The sequence below is a fragment of the Calliphora vicina genome, chromosome 1 (genome assembly GCF_958450345.1).
Source record: "Calliphora vicina chromosome 1, idCalVici1.1, whole genome shotgun sequence".
Classification (NCBI taxonomy): Eukaryota; Metazoa; Arthropoda; class Insecta; order Diptera; family Calliphoridae; genus Calliphora; species Calliphora vicina.
Genome location: NC_088780.1, coordinates 41,465,742 through 41,483,209, shown reverse-complemented (window position 1 = coordinate 41,483,209; position 17,468 = coordinate 41,465,742). Strand labels below are relative to the sequence as shown.

The 17,468-nt window shown below is 28.1% G+C and overlaps 1 protein-coding gene across 1 annotated transcript in view; it reads right to left on the bottom strand.

Annotated features, from left to right (window-relative positions):
- Positions 1 to 6,975: 6,975 nt before the first annotated feature.
- Positions 6,976 to 17,468, bottom strand: part of dpr11 (defective proboscis extension response 11) — a 172,194-nt gene continuing 161,701 nt past the window's right edge. Inside the window, exon 9 of the mRNA XM_065515723.1 lies at positions 6,976 to 7,152. Coding sequence (XP_065371795.1) covers positions 7,037 to 7,152 — 116 coding nt within the window. The 3' untranslated portion in view covers positions 6,976 to 7,036. The remainder of the gene's footprint in view (positions 7,153 to 17,468) is intronic.

The following is a 17,468-nucleotide window of genomic DNA, read 5'->3' as shown; positions in this document are numbered from 1 at the left end:
CTTCATACAGACTCTAAATAATAAAGAAGAACAGGAGATAGCTAGATCAAAATTTACGACAATTATTGATAACCATACTAACAAGATGAGATTATCAAATAGGGATAAATTCTTACTTGATAAAGTAAACTATACTCAGAAGTATTTAAAAATTAACAAAAATATTATGATTTTAAATGCAGATAAGGGTAATACTACAGTAGCTATGAAGAAATCAGATTACAATTCTAGAATAAATAATATTGTAGGTGATTCCACAACTTATCAAATGTTGAATAAAGATCCTACTAATAAACTACAAAAGTTGAATAATAATATTGTTGATGAACTTTTCAAATTAAAAATAATAACACCTTTAGAGAAAAACAAATTTAAAACAAATGTAGCTATAGCTCCAAGATTATACGGATTACCAAAAATTCATAAAGAAGAATTTCCTTTAAGACCAATTTGTAATTGTATTAACTCTCCTTCATATGAACTTTGTAAATATATTACTAGTATTCTTAAAAAGTTTACTATAAATTCTAAATATAATGTAAGGAACTCATTAGAATTCAAGGATAAGATAGGTAAAATTAAACTTTCTAATAATGACAGATTAGTTTCATTTGATGTAGTATCTTTGTTCCCTAGTATACCTGTAGACTTAGCTATACAAATTATTGATGAAAAGTGGAACATAATAGGAGAACACACAAATATGAATAAAGATCTATTTTTATGAATTCTTAAATTTTGTATTATTGATAACCGTTATTTTCAATGTAACAATAAGATATATTCACAACAAAAAGGACTTCCAATGGGATCTCCAGCTTCCCCAATTATAGCAGATATTGTTATGGAAACATTACTTGACCAATGCATTGAACAATTGACTATTAAACCTAAGATATTGACAAAATATGTGGATGATTTATTCTGTATAATTTCAGATAATGAAATAGAAAATGTTTTAATGAAATTTAATGCATTTCATCCTGACATTAAGTTCACAATAGAAAAAGAAAACAAATCAATGCTTTCTTATTTAGATACTTTGGTAATAAGAAAGAAAAACTGTATTTTAATAGATTGGTACCAAAAACCAACTTCTTCAGGAAGAATAATTAATTACTATTCTAATCATCCTAAAAGAATTATAATTAATACAGCTAAAAATCTTATAGATAGAATTCTAACAATAAGTGACTCTACATTCCACAAGAAAAATATTGAAATAATTAAGAATATATTAGATGATAATAATTTCCCAACAGACATTATTTGTAAATTAATAAGACAATACAAAAATCAAGAACAAAATACAGACACAGTTCCTGAACCAAGGATCTATAAATCATTAACTTATGTACCTGGTTTATCAGAAAGATTAGAAAGATCAAATATATTTGATAAAAAGAATTATAAAATGGCTCATAAAATGCATAATACAGTAGGAAAATTATTTAGCAAAACAAAAGATAGAATACATAAGTTAGATATGTCGAATGTAGTTTATAAGATTCCATGCAATGGAAACAATAATGAAACATGTAATAAAGTTTATATAGGTACAACAAAAAATAAACTTAAAACTAGAATAGCAGGACACAAATCAGATCAAAAATACAGAGACATTTCATCACAAAAAACAGCATTATCATCACATTGTGCTAATTTGAATCACTATCCTGACTTTGAAAATATATTAGTTTTGAATACAGAAAATAATTATAAACGTCGTTATATGTTAGAAATGTTACAAATTATAAATGTACCAACAAATCTAAGAATTAATTTTAAGGCAGATACAGATAATGTTGCTCAAAACTACAGACACTTAGTTTATAAAAACGGAAACAGAAGTTAAATATTTTTTGTTCTAAATATTTTTTGAATATTTTTGTTTGTATAATATTTAAAATTTTTTCATTTTGACAATTTTATTGAAATATTGAAAAAAACAATTTGTTATTATAATTAATTTATTAAACTATTTTCCTGATGATGCTACACAAAGAGTAGCGAAATATTGAAAATAAATAAATATAATTATTTATAAAAAAAGTGACCTCAAGCTTAAATAAAAATAAACAAAATTAATAATAAAAAAGGTCGAAAAATCAGACATTATCATTCATATTTTTAAAAATGTTGGTTATAAATAAGAAATAATGCTTCCAAATAATTAGAGGTACCTAAATTTTATACTGCAATGTAAATATTAAAATTTTATTTAAAAAAAAGCACACAAGAAACCTGGCAGACAATAACATAAACACAAACAACTGTAACATTTCTTACTGGATAATTTTTAGAATTCGAATAATTAATAGTAAAAATATGCAAACAAAATTTCTCTCTCAAATTTTTAAGAAGGCTTTTCCATTAACAATTCCTAACGAATTTTCGTTATTGAACAGACTTTTTGTTTATTTTGAAATTTTCTTTCGTTAGAAAACAAATGTAAATGATTCAATTAATATTGCTAAATGTTTATCTAGAAATCACACAAAATTACGTTTCTTCATTGTACCTGAAAAACATTAATAATGAAATTGGTTACAAGAAATTTTTAAGCAACTCAAAATAATTCAAATAATTTGTATCAATAAAGAAATATATGAAAAAATTATTAAAATTATATTTCTTAAGAATTGAAACCAGTGAAACGAAATTCATACCACTTATGTAAAACAAATGTCTGTGAAAATATTCTTTGTCAACAACATTTTCATAAGAAAATAATTTAATAAATGTTTGCACTGTTGCACAACAATCGGCAGTTTTCTTTCAGGTGAAAAACTCAACACGAATCAAAAGTACTTTGAAATGTAAAACATAGAACGAAATATGTGTTTATTTTATCATATTATAATAACATGCGACATTTTTATGATCACGTATGATCATTGTATGATCTGATATTATCACACCATAATTTTGTTTTAATATTTATACTTCGGGTGTATATGGTGGAAAATTACCAATTATAGTACGTCGCAATATCTAACATTTTACAAATTTCCAGTTATTCTGAAAACATGAAAAGATTCATATTTTAGATCATAGCTTTGTTAAGTTCTTGTCGATTGTATATTTTATAAGGTGTCACAATATCGAATGAAAGGATTTGTTCGCATTCTAAGCGAAATAAAACTGATTCGTTAGTTAGCGAAACCAAAATCAGCTCCCTTTAGCTTAGAATGCGAACGAAATCTTTCATTCGAAATTGTGAATCAGGCTATTTTTTATTCGTGTAAACATTTTTTTCTAGGAATTTTGATTATTAATTAGTTTTTTTATTAGATTTTTTTGAGAAACACAATTCCAGTTAAAACATTTCATATATCAGTCAACTCTTTGAGTCAATTTGCATAAAAATAATATATCATCCCTGAATTATAGAAATGCATTTTCAGAAAACATTTCAAAACATAAATTTTAATATTTCAAATCCATGTTAAACGAATTTGAAAAATGTATGAAGTTTTTCTAATAAAAGTCAAAAATTATTCTAATTTACTTAATTTCAATATGCAAACATTTTATATTGTTGCTCAGTTTTAATAAAAAACCAATCATAAAATGAGCGCTCATAGCAATATACTGACGATTCAGTTAAATTTTTTTCAATATTTTGGATTCTTCATTAAAATACAGAGAGATGTTAAGTATTTGTTTATGAATTTTTATGAATCTTAACACTGTTTGATCTTGAGAGCAAAAGGACCCGAAAACAAATTTTAGTAAATTTTGACCCCAAGTAAATAAAATTTTTATTTTTAATTTTTTATATTTAAACAGCTTTACGCAAAAAAATTACAGTTTCATAAAGTTACTCAATTTTTAATAATGGAATTCAATACAGGGTGTCTAAAAGTTTACGAAAGATTTGAATTAAATATAAAAAAGTGTTTTTCCTTCAGATTTTTATGTTTTTTTTTTTTTGAATTATAATGGTCACAGATATGATTATGTAAAGAATAGGATATCTGGCAAACCGCCATGGCTTTTCTGGCCTGTACGGAGTTTTTTTTATCAGAATTTTATTTATTTCAAATAAATTGATATTCTACCACTTTTCAATTTATGCAGATTTATCGGCCATTGTGAATAAATATACCCGAATTTCGTTGATGAAGTGTTTAATTTCCTCCTTTTATGCATGCGATATTGTGGGCTTGTTGTCATATATTTTCAAATAACAGCACAAACATAAATCCAATGGCTTTAAATTATAAGATCTAGGTGGTTAATTCTGGTCATTGTGACGAGTGAGGACACGACCAGGATGCAGTTTTAGAATCATTATTAAATTTAGTTATCGGATTACGATATCACATTTTTCAAAGATCCACACCAAATATTGAAAATCATAAATTCACACCAATATTTCTATCATTGATCGAGCATCAGTAACAATCACTGCTTGTCCAGATTCATTTTCGAATTACAAATCCATCGAGGTGAAAATGTGGTTCTTTGCTGATTTTTCTAGAAAGCTTTCATTATCTTCAATATTGTTCAACAGTGAACACTGCTGTTAAGCTCCATTTTTACTAACTCTAAGCTTTCAAATTGCTTTTTTAGTTGGCAACAATTTACTGCACATATGGCTGTAAATTCAAATCTTACGAATGCTGAAACATTTGAATGTAACAAAAAATAATTAAAATAATTGCACTGTGCACGAAATTGACACTTTTTTCCAGCGGCTTAAACTAATTCGGGTATGCTGAATTCAGACGTGCTAAACGTTTTTTTTTTAGGTTAGCTCGTATTTTCGAGATATAACGTTATTTTAAAAATAGAGGAGGTTGCACAACATATATTCGCGTTACTCAAAAACGGTTTAGTTTATTGAATAAATTGAAAAAAAACCGAAATTCCGTAATAAAATTACCTTTAAGTAAAGCTTAAAAGTTTTTTATTCTTCGTAGTCGTTTTAGAAACCCTCTGGTTGCCCCGCTTGACAGTTTTTTCACCTACACAGTGTTATTAATAGCATCATCACCAATTGAATGAGTTGAGTTGTCTTTGGATGAATATTGTTTTTTAGAAATTTTCGAGGAAAGTTTACAAAATCATTGTTTTCATCTCACACTAAAAAAACTTGTTTACCCTAGTGTGTTGTTTTTAACACATACGGTATACCTATGGATTTTGCTAGTAACATAATATTTTTTGTGGTCCAACTCATCATGTTTTACCACCATCAACCTATTTATGTTTATATATTTTTTGTCTGTTAGCATAGTTGGGAGTAGTGCACTAAATGTTGATTGAAATCAGCATTGTACTATCACTCACTAAAATTGCAAAAAATTTAGTTTGCACTATTTTTTATCAGCTTTAGTGATAATGCTTATTTCTTAACTAGCACTAAAAAAATAGTGATAGTGATAATTTTTTAACTATCACTAAACGAAGATTTAGTGCAAAAATCTGCACTACAATTAATTAGTGCAAAATTTTAACCTGCAATCAAAAAAAGGCACTAAATTTTCAAAAATGAGTAGTCATGAAATTGTTGAATCCAAATTCGAAAAATAAAAATTTTAAATATTTTTAGTTATTTTTAATGAAATATTACTCTTAAGTTTTAAATTAGTGTACAGATATAAACTTAAACCATTTTGAACTTAAAAATTTAGTGCACAATTTGAAGTTGCACTCAAATTAGGGCATACAAAAAAGGTGCAATAAAGTGATGATTGCAGTTTTTTAAATCAACTAATTTAATTTTGAGTGCAAAATTTTTTAACTCACTGCTGTGAGGCTGCTAATTTTCAACTCAGCACTAAATATGAACAAAATGATTTCACTAATTTTGCACTATCACTAAGTATTAGTGCAAACTGCAAAATTAGTGCACTACCCCCATCAATGTCTGTTAGTCATCAAATGAGTTTATCTCCAACATATTTCGTTTAACAGTACGCTTACATAATACGGAAACAGCTCATTTGCCGACAAACAATTCTGTTTCTAGAGCAAAATACATGCAAATTACAAATGCGTGAAAATGCACACAAAAGGCAATATAACTTTTTAAATTTGTCGACATAAGTAAACAACATTTTTGAATAAATAAGTATGCTTTCTGTGCTAAATTGATGTTGCAGGCAAAGTCAAGAAAATTCATGAACATAGCTTCTACATTTTGTTTAATTTTGTGTAGTTTCCACACAAGATTGAGCTGAGGATTAAATATTTAAATTATCTACCAGGTCGTTTACTTTTTTTAAAAAATCTTCCCAAGAAAATGGCATGACAAAAAATATTCTTGCCTTCAAAAGACAGACAAACCGACGAATATACAATAGTTAAATGGTCTTTAAGTTTCTTATAGAGCAAAAATACTTATAAATGATGGGGCCTACAACCAATATTCGATGGGTAAAACCTCATAAGTAATACTTCTTTAAAGAAATTGTAGTCGACTTGCGAAATATGCTCAAGCTTACTTTTAAAGTTATTTGCTAGAAAAACTTGCCCTAGTCATGAATAATAGGAAAATTAAATTTCGTAAATGGCCAACTAATTTTTATTTAAATTACAAACAAACTAATTAAATTACTAGAATATATTGAAATGAATTAAAATAAAAATAGAATAACACCAACAAGTTAACAAAAATGTGAAAATATTTCTATTTTTAAATAAACAATTTGTTAAATAGTTTAGTAAAAAAAAATCGTTATTTTATGTTTTTATTCATTTAGTTTTTTTAAAATACTAATAAAACTTTATTAAACTTAGTTTAATTTTATATTGTGGTTTTTTGTTTATTTTGTAATTATTATTTTTTTCCATATCATATTTTTGTTGATTTTTTTTGTTGGTTGAATTATATTAATTAAAGTGTGTTATTATTCATTTATTCTGTTGTGTTGGCAGATATTTTTTTTGTTTGTCTGTTGCTCTTTTTTCATTTTGTTTTTGTTTTTTTTAATATTATTTATTATTATTATTATTTATTTTTTAGATGTTGTTGTTATTTTTATTTGTATAAATTTATGTTGTGGTTACGTACTATCTAAGCATGTCATGTCCTATGGCCACCAATCATAATTAAACTGAATATTAAAACCAGACTGCATGCTGAGTAGGTTTTTGTGGTAACGGGTGCTGATGAAGTAACTGCTGATGCTGAGGATTCACCTGTAAATGGAAAAAACAAAAACAATATTTATTTATATGTCATTTATGAGATATAAATAATATTTTACTTAGTTGTTTAATATACTACTAAACTTAATGCTTAAATGATGAGTTTTTGTGTCAACAATATTCAGGGGTGTGCCAGTTTTTCATATGTTTTCTTAATGAAAATTTATGAGCTTCAACACAATGGAAATCCAAAAGTTTTTCAGTTTGTATTTGAGAAAAAAAGTAAGGAAATGTATTTATTCGTCATACAATGTACAATTTATTTAGTTAACCACTGTTATATGTATATCGCTAAACTTAAAAAGGCACGCACCCTTTGGCATATCCCCAAAAATTCCCTGTAAAAAATATTAAAAACTGGCATTATTTTTCAACTAATATAAGGGGATGTATACTGTTGATCAATTTGTATAGTTTCTAATTTTGTTTGCAACATTCCACACTGCTGATCCCATTGGCCAACAATAAAAAAAATCAAAGTCAAAAGTTTGTCTCCAAATGTGGCATAACTATTTCTTATAAAAACAAGATTTTAAAATTTATAGTTGTTTTTGTTTTACTCCAACTATACTCTTTAAGAGTAGCTTCAAAAGAGAGATCATGTTGATAGTTGGTTTCAGCAGTGTGAAAAGTGGAGAATTAAAACCATATAAAAAAATGTTTTGAAATAAATAAAAATTAATATTGAATTGGAAGGTATTAACTTAATATTAAGATAATTACAATGTGTTTAGCTTCTCGTGTATTTTTTATAAAATTAATATTTATTTGTTGTTAGTGTTCGTCCATAAATTTCAATTTCAACTAGAGTTTTAGTTGTGCTCCACCCGAAATCTCCAATGGAATTTTTTGGTTTATTAGTTAATATTCCAAGATACTAAAATTGGAAATATCAGCTGCATAATTTTGCCACTCATTTGCCTCGTTGATTTTGATGCCCAACTTTGAATTTTTGTGGGGTGTTGTATTAATTTATTTATGTTCACGTTGCTCTGTTATTGTTTTTTTCCTTTCTACGGACTTTTAAAATTTTTACTTTATTAATTTGCAATAGGCACATCTTATAATTGCAAACTTTCGCATTCACAAACGTTGAAAAAGCTCGAAAGGTGAAGGATATCGTGAAGAACTATATTAAAAATGAATTCTACATATTTAAAGAAAGTCAATTAGAAAAAAGCTTAAATTATAATTGCAAAAAAATTCAGAATTTAAGAAAAAATGCAATCATATGAAAACAAGAATTGAAAATACATATTCTGCTTGGCTTGTCCAAAAGGAGTCGATTTTATTAAGCTCACAATCATCTGACTTAAATCAAGATCGTCGACGTCCTAGAATAAGTTTCGGATTGCAGTAATAGCTAAAATAGATGTCTGCTGCTGCTGATGATTTGCGATTTGCTACCTTACCACTGTAGTTCCAAATCAAATTCTAGGTGGACAAAATTATAAAAATCGGTATCTTCAGAATTTGGAAAAACGTTTTTTCGGAATCTGACAATCTTCTGTCCTCCAATAAAAATGGGGTTTTCAATTGGACATTTCGTTTTCTCGCCAAAAGCGCATTTGGTGGCATTTCGGCTGGTTCCAATGAATTAAAAAATTAAGTAGTACAATTGACGACCTGTTCTTCGTTCATTACTGTGTCAATCGATTTATATTTGATTGTTTCGCCAGACACTTTCTATTGTATTTGGTCATCGAGCTTGTTAACATCATAATTTTTTGATTAAAAGTAGATTTCATATGGAAATTTCTTATTCATGCACCTAATATTACCCAAAAGGTTTTTCTGAAGATTCCGTGAAAATTTTATCAAAATCGGTCCAGCTTTTTTTGAGTCCATACGGAACATGCATACTAGAGTGCTCCAAGATTGTATGGACGAAAAAAACTTTCGAGGTACAGGCCGTCCTGTACCTCATCAAAATCGGCCCAAAAATATATAATATTTCGCTATCTTTCCATGAGAAATTCCAAATATTGAAAAAATTAACTTTTGACCTTCACGATTTAAGGGTTAAAGTTTTCCGATTTTAGTAAAACTTTCAGACTATATTTAAAATTACCTGGACTATATTATTCTGAGTAGCTTTTACTTAAAAATCATTACAGTAAGAAAATTCTGGTCATTCCCCAAAATATGGCCAAAAAATTAGTTTTTCTCGAAAATCGCAAAATTTATATCGCAGGTACGGAAAAACTATAGGAGGTATTGACATACTTTTTTCACATTTTAATTCCCTATTATGTTGTTAATAAATCCCCATGTGATGATCAAAAAATTCTGAAATTTGTTTAACAAAATTTTTAAAAATTTGAAATTGGAGTTTTGAAACTGCCGTTAAAAAAATTTAATTTTTTTGGTCATACCTGCGAATAGGTTAACGGTATCCTACGAGGACAAAAACTCATATACAAGTAAATATGGATATATTTTAAGTAAAAATAAGCTTTTATTTTAATATTTCTCAAAATATGTTAATTTTGTTCATAAATTTCTTGTTCTAGTGGCCTGAGACACGTTAATGGCCTGGCGATTTTTTAATAACTTTAACATTTTTTCACCAATTTTTGTCTTTTATATCTTATTATAACGACAATTACGTACACATTTCGATTCTTTTAAATTAAATTGTAAAAGTCATTATTTAATGGCAAAATTTTTACAAAAACTGAAAAAATTGCATATTTTTCCCTTGTAAATGCACCTCAAAACTTCAGCGTCGTTGCGCCACCAGTTAACGTTATCCTATCATCCTAATATTTTACACAATGTGTTTCTACAATACATAGAACAATTCTAGAGGGGGGGACGGTCAAAATTCGCAATTTTATTTTTTTGGAGCACTCTAATGCATACACACATCCATTTTTATGAAATATATGGCATTAGCGGTATAATGTAAAAATTTGATTTTTACACGCCCCTCCGCCCACAGACCGAATATTAAAAATCTGACAGTGTTACCCGCTGGGCTATTCTGAAGATTCTCTGAAAATTTCATCAAAATCGGTCCAGGGGTTTTTTATATATGGGGCATTTCATGTCAAGTGAACCAACTTTTGAAATCGATGTCTTCCGATCGGGATGAAATTTGCACCAAGGTTAGCTCTATTGGATAGTAACTCAGACACAATTTTTCAACAACATCGGTCGAGAACTCTCTGAGTTATAGGGGGTAAAATTTTGACAATTTGGTCAAACAGGGGTTTTTTCTTATCCATGTAACTTATTACCTATTGTTCTTAGCAAAATGTGTCCCAAATAGTATAGATAGCTATTTCTTCGATCTTTCGAAAAAAAATATTTAAAAAAAAAAATAAAAAATTTTTAATATTTTTTTTCCGAAATCAAAAACTTTTTTGACTTTTTTTTAAAATGCGTCCTTTTTTTTTTTTTTCTTAAAATAAAGTTTAGATATTTTCCTTGAACACCTACTTGGTCGCTTAGTGGGATGCGAGTGGGATATCTATCAAAATAAATATTTTGTAACTCAAAACATAAAATTTTTGACTTTTTTTGCAAAATCAAAAACTTTGTTGACTTTTTTTTCAAAATGGACCCTTTTTTAATCTTTTTTTTTAGGTCAAACAAAAGCTTAGATATTATCCTTGAAGACCCTTTTGGTCGCTTAGTGGGATGCGAGTGGGATATCTATCAAAATAAATATTTTTTAACTCAAGACTTACAATTTTTGACTTTTTTTTTTGCAAATACGATTTTTTTTCCAAATGGGCCCTTTTTTTAAATTTTTTTTGTAGTCAAAAGAAAGCTTAGGTCCATTCCTTTAAGATATTTTTAGTCCCTTAGTGGGATGCGAGTGGGATATCTATCAAAATAAATATTTTGTAACTCAAGACATACAATTTTTGTGTTAAAACATTTATTTTGATAGATATCCCACTCGCATCCCACTAAGGGACTAAAAATATCTTAAAGGAATGGACCTAGGCTTTCTTTTGAGCAAAAAAAAAAATTAAAAAAGGGCCCATATTGGAACAAAATTTTGATTTTGCAAAAAAAAATTAAAAAATTGTATGTCTTGCGTTACAAAATATTTATTTTGATAGATATCCCACTCGCATCCCACTAAGGGACTAAAAATATCTTAAAGGAATGGACCTAAGCTTTCTTTTGACTACAAAAAAAAATTTAAAAAAAGGGCCCATTTGGAAAAAAAAATCGTATTTGCAAAAAAAAAAGTCAAAAATTGTAAGTCTTGCGTTAAAAAATATTTATTTTGATAGATATCCCACTCGCATCCCACTAAGCGACCAAAAGGGTCTTCAAGGATAATATCTAAGCTTTTGTTTGACCTAAAAAAAAAGATTAAAAAAGGGTCCATTTTGAAAAAAAAAAATCAACAAAGTTTTTGATTTTGTAAAAAAAATTAAAAATTTTATGTTTTGAGTTACAAAATATTTATTTTGATAGATATCCCACTCGCATCCCACTAAGCGACCAAGTAGGTGTTCAAGGAAAATATCTAAACTTTATTTTAAGAAAAAAAAAAAAAAAAAAAAAAAAAAAAAGGACGTATTTTAAAAAAAAGTCAAAAAAGTTTTTGATTTCGGAAAAAAAATATTAAAAATTTTTTATTTTTTTTTTTAAATATTTTTTTTCGAAAGATCGAAGAAATAGCTATCTATACTATTTGGGACACATTTTGCTAAGAACAATAGGTAATAAGTTACATGGATAAGAAAAAACCCCTGTTTGACCAAATTGTCAAAATTTTACCCCCTATAACTCAGAGAGTTCTCGACCGATGTTGTTGAAAAATTGTGTCTGAGTTACTATCCAATAGAGCTAACCTTGGTGCAAATTTCATCCCGATCGGAAGACATCGATTTCAAAAGTTGGTTCACTTGACATGAAATGCCCCATATATAGATGGCATTAGCGGTATAATGTAAAAATTTGATTTTGCCACACCCTACGTCTACAGTCCGAAAATCAAAAATCTGACTTTAGGGTTTTACCCGCTAGGCTATTCTGAAGATTCCCTGAAAATTTCATTAAAATCGGTCCAGACGTTTTTGAGTTCATTCGGACATACATCCATTTTTATATATATAGACTAGCTGAACCCGGTCCGCGTTGCTGGCCCTTACAATAATTTCGTTTTATATTGCATCTCGATTTGAATATACAGTGTCGAAAAAAAAAGCACGGACTCCCCGACCTGACATCGCACCCGAAAGACTGAGGTGGTCATTTCACAAAGTTGTAGCAGATATCTATAAGTACAGTGGCATGATATGCCCTTAAAAAATGATTAAGGCAAATGGGATATTATATTTATGAATTCATCTTAAGGACAGGGGATATACGTTTCTTTTTTTTTATTTACTCGGGAGCAAACCACATACAAAACATGAATTTTCCAAATGTAAGCCAGCAATAGTCAATGATTGGCCCTATGCTTTGTCGTTGGAAATCTTTGGTATGCGTGAAATCATTACGTCTTCGCATTTTAATCTGCCCCCGATGATTGTTGCCTCAATTAAATTTGGTGAACGGTTTTTGATGGTCAATCGTGTTCCGTTGCATAATTTTGGGGCGTTTATGTTGCGGAGAAACATTATCTGTGATCCAACCTTCAATGCTTCAGTAGCATAATTGAGGCTTGTTCTTCGTTCATTACTGTGTCAATCGATTTATATTTCATTGTTTCGCCAGTCAGTGTCATTAGCGGTATAGTGTAAAAATTAGATTTTACCACGCCCCTCCTCCTACAGACCGAAAATTAAAAATCTGAAGATTCACTGAAAATTTGATAAAAATCGGTCCAGCCATATCTCCGGAACAACTATGCCGATTTCGTGCAAACTTCACATAAACCATCTACAGACCATCCCCAACGTACCCTGAAATTTTGGTTGAAATCGGTGGACCCGTTTTTGCAGTTTGTGTTGACATCAAAATGTACACTTCTTTTTATATATAAGATGAAAAATGTTTGTATGAGAAAATTCGAAAATCCAATGATCCAATGATACCAGTTTGTAGTTAATCGGTTGGATGGTCTCAGAGTCTATAACGGACATAGGTAGAAACATTTTTTGTATTTTATATATATAGATATCTAGACCCTACTGTAACTTGAAATATGGTAAAAAATTTGTTTCAGAAACACATGAAAACGTATTTTTTTATTATTAACGATTTTAATATATCGATTTTATATGTCTGTAACTTGAAAAAAAGTTTATCTTTTAAACATTTTTTTTGGAATCGGAGACACTAATTCTCTATAAAAAGAGCGCGAAATAATTTTGTCCACCTAGATTTTGATTTGGAACCACAGTGCCTACAAAAGAATACATCGATATTTCAAGCAAATGTTACTGAAGAATGTTTAACAAAACATCAATATTTTACAATAAGAAGCTTTATACGACATTTTGAAAGAAAAAAGAAAAGTTACCCAGACCAAATAACTGTCAGTGAATTGTAACGATGAAATTGAACTTCAAAGTCTATGGGAGCATACATCTACTCTAATATGATCTTATATTAATAGGAAAATGGAGGTTTGATGACAGTTCGAGACACAGCGAGTACAAACAGAAAGTTGGAATAATAGTTTGGATGTTAGGTAACAAAAGCAGATGAGGCTCAAATTACCAAGGTAATTTGGAAAAATGCACGCCCATCGTCCACTCGCTACTACAGTCCTATCAGGTTCCAATTAAAAAAAGACTCAATTAAATTGTCCGTCTACGAAGATACATTTTATAGGAAGAAAATTGAACAGTAAACTTCCAAAAAATTCAAAAATGATCAGAAAACAATACATACAATAGTGGAAACTTCATCCGGATTGTCACATATGTAATGCAAAATCCACCGAAATGAATAATATGAAAAATGTCTGCAGAAAGAAGTTAAAATAGATCATATATTAGATTTTTTGAGTATTTGCTTCATTTATCGTATAGGCTTGAACAAAAACAATGGCAAATTTGGTCCACAGAAGGAAAAGCAGAATTTCTCAAAACTAAGCAAATCGGGTGAAGATAAATGTTTTTATACAAAATGCACAACAATCGGAGACCGTATTATATTAGTGGTGATTACATAAGATTCGGCACACTTATGCCTGTAATTTCAACAAATAGATAAATGGCAGTGCTTAGTTACTTATGGAGTAAAAATATTTGGTAATTTTTACCAGTAGATATTGATTTGAAATTAATGTCAAGTTACCTTTTAGGTAAATTTAACGGCTTGGTATTTTACAGTATAGATAGATATCTATTTGTTGAAGTTACAGGCATTAAAATATTAAACAACATACCAAAAATATATGTAAACATGTTGTACGTGTTTTGCTAAATATTTATATAGAAATTATCAACAACATTTGCACAACTATTGTAAATTCAGACGACTTATAATTTAATGACTGTACAACATCAATTGTGAATTGAACTAATGTAATTTTAAACAATATCATAACTTTAGGTCAGTAGTATAATAAAGAAATAAGAAAAATATAGTCGTCTATATCGAATCTTATTTACCCGTCACAATAGTATACTATTAAACAAAAATTTTGTGAAAATCATGTTATCCATATTTTTGTAAAAAAAAATGTTGCGGCAAAAAATTTTTAGTAAAAATATTTCCAATTTTTTAATTATTTCTAAATTGTTCAGATTTGACTGCATTTAATTTGGTTGCTACAAATTGCTCATTATCTCAGCTAGACTTGAAAACTACACTAAAACACTATACGCTTGTTTTATTATTATTTTTAATGCAATAACACAATATAATTGTTAATTTAACAAAAATTCACAAAATAACTAACAATAACAATAATTGGTTTCTGTTTTCTGATATTCTCAGAAAGAAGCATTGTCTCTATTGTGCTTCACAATAATTATATTAATTAAAATTTAAATTCATTTGTAATTAATATATACATACATGCACAAATAAAATCCATATAAATGTTGGTATATATTCACATGAAGTATCTATTTGCATGAGTAAAAATAAATTTGCTAAAGCTACACTCTCAATCTCATAAATACACGTACAAGCACAAACAAAATAAAAATTAATTAATCATTATTATGCAATACAGACAAACACGCTGCGTAATTGTAATAGTAAATATTTATTTACATTAAGTTGAAGCACTTGTTCATCTCCATAGTATATCGTTGTACTCAGGAGTCAGGTATTGTAGTAAGGAATATTGCATAAATTGTACAAACACTACATATATATTTTTTCATTTTGTATTCCTGTTTCTGTGCCTTAAATGTGCTTCAAGATATTTGATGTTAAAAATGTTGATTTACTAAAACAAATGCAGTATTCCACAAATATCCATACACACAAGTTTTTAATCACTCAGCCATACTGCGAACAGTGTGTTTCAATCAAATGCCATTTTCGAATAATTAAGTATTATTACTAGGCTTGCTTGCACAAGTTTAAGAAATTAATCGAAAATACTGAGTTCTTGAAATATGACAACATTGCCTATGTATATTTCAATATTCGGTACCAGCTGTCCTATTGGTCCTGACGAAAAACTAAACTTTTATAAATATTTAATCAACACGGCATCTCGCAATATTCAAATATTCAAAATATATTATCTTATCTTGCTTTCTAAAATATCCAAGTTTAAACATGTAACAATTACAAGCTTGCTCTAATATACAAAAAGTGGATGCTAAAATATTTTTTTAGATTAATTAATTTTTATTTCCAGCTACTAATTGAAAATGATTTTTATGTTGTAGATAAATAAATTAAATTCGCATTTACAAAATTGTTCAAAATTCTAATATGGTATTCAATTTGGTATTTCATGAAAACTTTGAAAATATTAAAATATCTAGTGTTGAAATAATATTAACACTCACTGTTAATATAAAATTGAATGTGAATGGAGCGAGAATAATCGTACGTACATATATGAGATAAATCAAACATTTTGTAGAATTTTATTAAAAATATTAAAAAACAAGTTAGAGTACTATATTCGGCCGTGCCGAATCTTAAATAGCTTCCACCTAAATATGATGATATATTAATTGAAATAATATAACAATTGTTAGAAAGACTAGCTTACACAGAAGATATTTTATTTCAAATGTAAAAAAAAATTATATATTTAATTCGGTAATTTATAATCGAAATAAATTCAGATTCTTACCATTTTCAACAGAGTTTGTCATTTATTCCTTTTATAAAGTATGTTAAATTTCATATATACTTAATAATTGGTTAACCTCAAGTGAAGAAACAGAGTATAAAAAGGGTATACAAATATATTTAGGCAACGTTCAAGAGATTTATATGTATTTTAATTGAATTTCATCTTTACAATAGTTTTATGAGTATTATAGTTATTATCCCAAGTGAAACTTCTATGGATGCTGTTTCCAATTATGGACCGATATACACAAAATTCAAAATTAATTTTTGGATACAAATTACTAATCTGTATATTATTTTGTTTCAATATATCGGAGCTATGACCTATTGTGGTCCTATCGACATATAATATTGTAAGGTAATTTCTTAGTATTTGAGTCGACCTTATATGGGAGCTATGGCGAATTATGGACCGATATTTAAAAAATCTTGTGGTATGATTTTTGGATACAAATTGCAGATCGGTGTAAAATTTTGGTTCAGTTCAGTTTTTTTTTTTGGATATTTGTGTAGGTTAATGTGTTTTCCGGTTCTTAGGCTCCATCTATGACCAATTATGGGCCGATCATCATAAAATTTGGTACAGCAGTTTTTATAAATATTGACATTTTTTGTTTCGAATTTGAACTTGACAACTCTATATTTAAGAAATTGATGAGAATTTTAGAGATTTTCGGTAGTGGACCTTAGGAGCTATAGTCAAATATGGACCGATATTCACAAAATCCAGTAGTAAGATAACTGGATACAAATTACTGATCTGTCTATAATTTCATTTTGATATCGATATGTTTTAGATATTTATTAAGGTTAATACCTTTTTCGGAAACGGTCCTTATATGAGAGCTATGACTAATTATGGGCCAATCTTCATAAAATTCGGTACAGTGATTTTCAGGTATATGAGTATTATTTGTGTTGAATTTAATAGTGATAAATATTTTTAAGAGATTTATGAGTACTTAACTGATTTTTGGAAGTGGACCTTATATGGGAGCTATGGTCAAATATGGACCGATATTCACAAAATCCTATATGATATTCAAATATAAATTACGGATCTGTGTAAAATTTTGGTTCGATATTGATATTTTTTAGATATTTATGCCGATTAA